The sequence below is a fragment of the Elaeis guineensis genome, chromosome 1 (genome assembly GCF_000442705.2).
Source record: "Elaeis guineensis isolate ETL-2024a chromosome 1, EG11, whole genome shotgun sequence".
NCBI classification, from domain to species: Eukaryota; Viridiplantae; Streptophyta; class Magnoliopsida; order Arecales; family Arecaceae; genus Elaeis; species Elaeis guineensis.
Window position 1 is genome coordinate 146,891,196 of NC_025993.2, and position 7,972 is coordinate 146,899,167.

General features: G+C 35.3%; 1 protein-coding gene across 1 annotated transcript; it reads left to right on the plus strand.

The window, feature by feature from the left end:
• Window positions 1-2,138: 2,138 nt before the first annotated feature.
• On the plus strand, window positions 2,139-7,972 carry LOC140856621 (uncharacterized). The gene is made up of 7 exons (XM_073254580.1): window positions 2,139-2,187; window positions 4,925-5,268; window positions 5,804-6,043; window positions 6,105-6,239; window positions 7,128-7,247; window positions 7,318-7,404; window positions 7,502-7,972. The coding sequence occupies exons 1-7, from the start codon at window positions 2,139-2,141 to the stop codon at window positions 7,952-7,954; spliced, it is 1,428 nt and encodes a 475-aa protein (XP_073110681.1). The 3' UTR covers window positions 7,955-7,972.

Genomic DNA, 7,972 nt, shown 5'->3' on the forward strand with positions numbered 1-7,972 from the left:
GTCGGCCGTGGCCTGAACGGCCGGCAAGGGAGGGGACCTATCGGTCCCCTGTTTCGACCAGGAAAGAGCTCGAGAGAAAAAGAAAAGAAAAGAAAAGAAGAAAAAGAAGAAAAAGAGAAAAGAAAAGAAAAGAAAAAGAAGAAAAAGAGAAAAGAAAAGAAAAGAAAAAGAAGAAAAAAGAAGAAAAAGAGAAAAGAAAAGAAAAAAAGAGAGAGAGAAAAAAGGGAGAGAGAAACTTTCTCTCTCTGCTCTCTCTCTCTCTTAAATTTTTAGGATTTATAGAATTAAAAAAAATAAAATAAATAAATAAATAAATAAAATAATAATAATTAAAAGAAATATAAGAAGAGTTTCCATGGATCAATCCGAAAATCCTGGATGTTGTCGTCAAGTTGATCCATGTGCGGACATTGGATTTTAATAAATTTTAATTTTTTTTAATTCGATGAAATTTTGATCAAAAATATGATATTTATCGTACCAGATTCGGAGAAGGATTTTCAAGATTTCTAAAATTCCTAGTTTGGATTTTCTTTTGAGGTAAGTAGTGTTTACTTTTATTGAATTTATCTGATAAATTATAAATTCTGAATTAAATAAATTCATGGCATGTTTGTGATTGAAAATATTTATTAAAAATAATTATCGAAATTATTTATGATTGAAGTTAATTGTAGAAATTATTTATGATTGAAGTTATTTGTTGAAAATAAAATTATTATGATGATATATGATCATAAAGAATGATATGATTGATTTGACTCGAATATCAATTATTTATATTATTTTTGAAAATAAAATATGAATTGGAAGATGATATGAATTTAACAATCCGACTATGTAAAGGACCCCGCCAATGGGGGCATATACGTTGGCAATTGATTGTTCTGAGGGTTTATGTCGCCAGCGAGACCAACGACATGTCGTCAGAGAGACCAGCGACAAACCGCCAGCGAGACCAACGGTTCCAAAGGACTTGGCTGCCAGATGATTCGCAGCCTACCGCAAGCAGATAAGCGGTATTATGACCCTGCTACAGGAAAAATGTGGTCATAGTCATGGTTGGTAAGAAGAACTTAAGAAATTGATGAATTTAAGATGATAAGCATAATATGAAATTATGATGAATTAAAATTTTATATATGATTGATAGTATGATTATGATTTCATGAATTTATATATTATTTTTGTTATTATCAGTCAATCGATATGTATAGTATTATTGCCTGATTCATTCAGTTAAAGGTATACACTGCTTACTGGGCTATTTAGCTCATGATGAGTTTTATGTTTTTCTTACAGATCCAAAAAATTAGCATGATGCGAGATTTCGGTTAGGAGAGCGATTAAAGATGGAGTTAGCTCATTTGATTTAGGATTTTCTCAGAATTGATTCAAGACTTTTATTTTAAGTGTTGACTTTGTCAGACAATTATTTTTTTTTGGACACTGAGTTTTGATTTGTTATTTGAACTAAGATTTGATTATTAAAAATTAAAAAATTATTTAACTTTATGTGTAAGATATCACGATGAAATACCTTGCATGCTTATGAGAAAAATTTTCTATGAGTATGCGGCGGTTGCCATGACCTTCGATTCACAATCTCGAATCGGAGACGTGATATTTAGATTTTATAATATCACACTAGATGATTTGGATTTCTAATTTGCAACCATTATCATTATTCATTAAAGTTGTTGATCTACTTTCTGACTTGCATATCCCAACGTTATATTATCATTAAACTTTTCTTCTTCTAAAATGCTGGATGCCCAGCCCTTCCATTCTCTTAGCCATATATGATCTAGGATTGAATAGTCATGGCTTCATCTTAGAAAAAGTTAAAGGCATATCCTCTTATTTTCTTTCTTAATTTTATTTTTTTATTTTCGAGAATATCATTTCCATGTTCTATTTTCCATGCTTTCTTCTGCGCCCTTGCATGGTAACGGAGAAAAGTAAGTTGAGGGATTATGATAAAATCAGGGGGGTCAAAACAGGAAAATAGTGACGGAAGAAAGCACAGGAATGTTGAGTTTAGTGAGCGATGATAGACAAAGGATGAGAGAAGCATGGGAGAAGGGAAAGCAACAATGCAAGGATGAAGTCAAACAAAAATATAGGATGAGGGGAAGATGGATATGGCAATAGAGTTGGTGGGAGGAGATGCAAAGGTCAGGGAAGGCTAGTAGTCGGGATATGATGATGTTGAAGGCGGATTGAGTTGAAGAAATAGGGTGAAAGAGAAAAATATAGAGTTGATATTGAGACTTGCGGCGCAACGATGGTTACGACGAATGTAGAGGCAGTTAGTTTAATTATCGGTGAACTTGGATAAGTAGAATTGATTGGGCAAGCAAGAAGATGGACCAAATTTTAAGAAGATTGAAAATATTTTTAATTTTTTTTAAAAAAAATTAGCTCTTTTTAATGCAAGAAAGATCTAAAATATGTTTAAATTTAAAGATCTCTAAGGCTAGAAATAGGAAGAATTGTATGTGTGTGAGATTAGTTTATCCAATGCATTTCAAGAAGAATAACAAACATGCTTCCTTTCCCTAATCTATAATCTTAATGGGGAAACCCTAATGATGGAGTTTTCCTAATTGCTATATTTTATGACAGTTGGAATATCAATGCTTTTGTGTACATTATTTTCTTGCTTTAGCACTAGGACTTTGTTAGATGATTTTTCTTAAAATTTTTCTCTTTTATGAAGGGAAAGAACAAGTTGAGCCATATCAGGTTGAAATAGAAAAAAATTGGAATCATTATTTGTACCTATTAATTCAATTACATACTTAGCTATGGGCTGGGATGCAAACAAGTTGTTGCTTGAGCTTTGGCTTGTTATACGAGTTGACTCTGTGAGCTCGAGCCAGCCTTGAGACTAAAAGCAAGTGCTCAAGCTGGGCTTGTATGCGATACAAGCCCCGTGAACAAGCTTCTTAGTGGGCCAAGCGAAGCTCCTGTTTATTTTTACCAGCCTTAAAGACTCAAACTTGGGTCATTTATGAGCCTATTGCTCAATCAAATTGGCGTTGCTTAGCAACACGATTTGATTGCAATCCTATTTATAAAAGTTCTTTGTATAGTAATAAAATTATAGATATAAAAAAAAGTTGTTATATTTCAAATAATCTAAATTAAACTTCACTTTCTTTGTACGTTCATTCCAAAATTAGCAAATCACAAGCCACCAACGACATGATGCAGCTGTAATGCAATATTTTTCCTTATAAATTATGGTATATCTTTCCCCATTACTTTCTGAAATAAGACAAGGATTGAATAGAAAACAACTTTTGGGTTGGGGGGGGGGGGGTTCGGCTGGGGCGGGGATTTTGAAACTTCTCATAGAATATATGAGAATGTAAAATATTTTTTTCATGAAAAAATATTTTCTTCATTTTATTAAAAATATAAATATACGGTGGAAGTGGATTTTGAGACTTCTCATAGAATATGAATTGATGATTTTTTTTTTGAAAATATCATTATAATATTGTCCTTATAAATATCAATATAAAATTATATCAACACCATATTAATATTTATATGAATATCATATAATATAATATAATATTAATATTATATAACATTTATATTAATATAAATATTATAATATTTATAATATATTAACACTATTTTAATATTTAAACTAATGTGATATTTTTTAATATTAATATAATATTTATTATAATATATTAATATTTATGTCAATTTAATATATTAATAATTTTTTATATAAAAATAATATTATTTTAATATTTATACTAAAATGATATTTTTAATATAATTATTATGATTTAATGTTATATTAATATTATATTTATATTAATATAAATATTATATTAATATTTATATAGAGTTTGGGAGCAAAAAAAGATATAGCCTTTGTTGCAATAAGTGCTCATGATTCGACATGTGAGGTATTGTCCGCTCTGATCTATTGACCTCATAATTTTGCCTTTCGAAAAGGGTCTTACGTAAGAAGAGTGATCCCTTCCCACATAAGTCAGAGTCTCCTTTGACTTATAACCAATATGAAACTAATAATGCACTCTCTCCTACACTGCAACATAGTCTCTAATCAAAGGTGAGTTTGTATATGGATGAGAGATGCTCTCCTTATTTTTACCATAATCTGTGTACAGATGGGAGGTGTCCTTCTTATTTTTATCAAGACCGTCAATCAAGAAGGATTCTTTATATCGACGAGAGGGGTCCTACAGTCGCAGGATGGTCCATTTTCTAATGTGCCACTGTTACGATCAAAGACTCATGGTTAAGCATATGAGATATTGTTTGCTCCGACCATGGGTCTCGTGATTAGGCATATAAGATATTGTTTACTCTGATCTCACGTGTGAAGGATTATTTTTTTCTATATAAATTAGAGTTCTTCTTGACCCACAACTAATATAGAACTAATGATGGTCTCCCTCCTATACCATAATAATCTTATATCTATTAAGGATATAATAGATTATATATATATATTTAAAAATAAATATATAATTAAATATAAATTATTTTGAAATAAGTTATTTTTTCTATGATTGAGTAAATATACTAAAATTATATTTCGAGGCACCGCATTCTCAGAAAATTTCTATCTTCCCAAAACCCTCTTCCTACGGACCCAACGAGTCCTTAACGGCTAGTATTGCGTCATCAAAATTGGCAAGTTCCCTCGTCCCCTTATGGCATCATCCTATCTTCCACTTGTCTCCACTCCACCATCTCGCCGAAACCGTGTCCTCCAGCACTCAAAAATTTAAAAAGTTCCAACATGTGATAAACGCACTCGAATTCCCCCGTCCTCCCTCCGTCCCCAACGCCCCCGCCTCCTCTCTCTCTCTTTCCTTCCGACTATCTCGCGATGGTCGGCGACGATGACGCCCCCGACTCGGCTCAGGCACGACTCCCGGCCCGCCGGCTCGCGTCTCGCTCGCCCCCTTCTCGCCCTTCATCTCCCCGACCCCGCGCCGCCTCTCCAGCTGCTTCAACGATCCGAGCAGGGCCGCGACCCCGGCGCGGAAGAAGCTCGCGTGGGTCTCCCTCCAGGGCCGCCTGGTCGGCGCGCAGGAGGCCACATCGGCCAGCGCTGTAGGAAGGCGCTTGGCGCCGCCGGAAGCCGTGGCTTGGGAGCTGTTTAGTCCACTCCAACGGGTTCTCATCGTTGCCATCGTGGCCGTGGCCGCCTCCAAGTCGAAGAGAGCTCGGAAGATAGCGCAACTCCACAGATCCGTAGATATAAGGGTTCGTCTTTGAGCTGAAAAGCCTTAATTTTTTGAACCATTGAAGCGATGTTATCATTGAATTCTTGTTTCTCATGGACATTTTAGTTTGATCGAATGGCTTCCTTTGATGTTCTTGTATATTTTCGTGGTTTGATATGCGTGCTAAAAAACATCGAACTTTTTCACAATTTTAGCTTCAAAGAGTTAAGCAAGAGGAAGTAACGGCATGGCCTTTGGTAAATTCTCTGTATTGAAAAAGAGTCTTGTTTACATGAAAAAGTACTTTTTATTTTGTAAATACTCCATTAAGAACTAAGATTTCTTTATAGATTTCTTCACATGCCAGTCTTGTATGGTAAAAGTTCTTTCTCGAATGCATTTAAATCTGGAAAACCCTTTTTTTTTTTTTTGTGGAGGTTTGAGGATTAGTTTGTAATTCCCCTCAGCAGTTATGGGATTTTGCACACCTTCCAAAGCTGGGTTTGATTCTTATTTTTGTTTTCCGGATCTGGAAAACTTTGACTCAGTTTCAACTTTCAATTCAAATGGAGCAGGATCAGGTGCTGCTAAGCATGCAGCAGAAGCTCGACAACTTGTGTGAGCAGATGAATTCATTGCAGAACGAATCAATGAAACAAAGTATAAACTTTTCATCTGAGAATCATAGGTTTGATGCTGCCCAGAAGCTGGGACGTAGAGGAGCTAAATTGTGTAGCAACAGGTGTTCAATTCTGGACTTGAATCCTGGGAGTGGCATTACTCCTCTTTGCAAGAACCTGTCACATAGGCTCAAGGTGGGATCTCTGGTCGACTACGTTTTGTATTTTGATATGGCCTTAACATTTTTGTTTGCAGGATCTGAATGGAATAGAATCTACCAAAGATGAGATGTTGAAGACCTCAATCATGAATATGGCGGAGCAAGAGGAGCGTCGAATGTCCGATTTGTCTGATTTTTGTTGGAGTGTCACATCCTCTGTAGATATTCAGGTGCTTGAACTGTTAAACTCTTTGACATATCCAAGATGCTCAATTATTATGTCCATGGGAAACAGAGACATAAAGTTGGATTGACTTTTTGTTGGTCCAAACCATGTTTAGACTGGGATTTTTCCTTTGTGCTTGTAAAGAACTGATTGGGATTCCATAGTTGGTGAAGTTTTCTGAACAGCTTGGTGATGCTTTCTTGGCATTTCTTGCATTCTCTTAATTAGAAAAAAAATGTTGGAAGCTGTATTTGATATGTTTCGAGCCTTAATTATTTTTTTTTTCATTCTAGGATGTTTTTATTTGTTCTTGAGAGACTGTTGCCAACCTAGATAATATCTAAATTAACATTATGGATTCAGTTCAATGTTCTGTTCATTCTGAAGATATTTCTGTCCCGTGCTTCAGGAGATGATCAGGAATAAGATATCACTAGTGGTATTTTATACTTGTTTACTGTTTAGGAAGACTTCTTGAACCTTAGGTATTTTGCATTCAAGTATGGTGCTATTTGGTTAAGAGCATTTGTCACCAACCTACCTAATATTTGGATTAAAATTATAGACTCCAGTAGCTGTTTTATGTTTTGTTCTTCATTCTGAAAACATCCTCTTTTTTTGTTCTGTGCTTCCAAGATGGTCATGGATAGGACTTTATTTGTTGTGGTTAAAACTCGTCTGGTCTTTAGGAAGTCTTCTTCAGCATTGGCCGAGTAGAGCAAGTTTCGAGTTATCGAACCATTGTTCTTGAACAGCTGGATTTAATTTCTAATGTACTGGCTGGTTAGTTAATTATTATTGTTATTTGTACTAAAGATGGAGTATACATGATCATTTAAACACAGTTATGTGGTTTTCCCTGTATAACATCTGGACTTTCAATTTCATTCAGTTGAACTCACTGGCGGCGGAGCAAGAATTTTACAACCTTAGAAATGAGTGTGAAGAGAAGGATGTTACCATAAAGGAACTGACTGCTGCTGCCCATGCATCCAGTGTTGCCGGCTCTAAGGTGCATATTCCTTTGTTGGTTCTTACTTTAGAAGACAATTTGATATTATATCCTTTTTACTCCTGATTAGAGGATTATGGAGTTGGAGGAGATCATAAGAAGGAAAAATATGGTAATATCTAAATTGAAGAAAGACATGATGTTTCTGGAGCAACAGGTAAAAAGAACCGGTACCATTATATTTTTCAGAGCCAAGTAGTTATAGGTTTGTCTTTGGTTACCATCAAGTTACTGAAACTGAATAATGGATGTAGGTTATTGAACTAACAAGGCTTCGAAGAGCCTCTTGTTCTGCTTCAAACTCAGATATTAGGCAGCTCCCAGTCATGGCAAATAATATTCTCTATGACATGAGTAGTACTAGTCCATCATCTTCAGATTGTGATTCTCCTGTGGAACACAAAGAACTCCACTCTCAAGGATCAATTGCGTATCATAGTCCTCAGCAAGAAGCCTTTGCAGTGGTAGAGAGTCAGAGGCAACCTACAACCAAATCCTTTTCTTCCTTAAACAGATCTTCAGGGAGGCTCCAGATGCGGCGCTCTGTTAGTCCTCTAAAAGAGAATCGAATGATTCAGAGAGCTGAATCAACTGTGGTGCCTAGACCCAGGCAATTGCTATCTTGTAGTGGAGATTCAAAGAGAATTAAAAGGCATACTCAGCAGCGATCAAAGAACATTTCTGCTCCCCAGAAGAGATGGGTTTAAGTACTTTTGTTTAACTTG

Bases quoted from the DNA above. Each gene is read 5' to 3' on its own strand.
- LOC140856621 (XM_073254580.1), top strand. From the start codon at position 2,139: ATGGATATGGCAATAGAGTTGGTGGGAGGAGATGCAAAGGTCAGGGAA. The intron at 5,269-5,803 runs GTTCGTCTTTGA...CAAATGGAGCAG, and splicing joins ACAGATCCGTAGATATAAGG to GATCAGGTGCTGCTAAGCAT. The intron at 7,248-7,317 runs GTGCATATTCCT...ACTCCTGATTAG, and splicing joins CCAGTGTTGCCGGCTCTAAG to AGGATTATGGAGTTGGAGGA.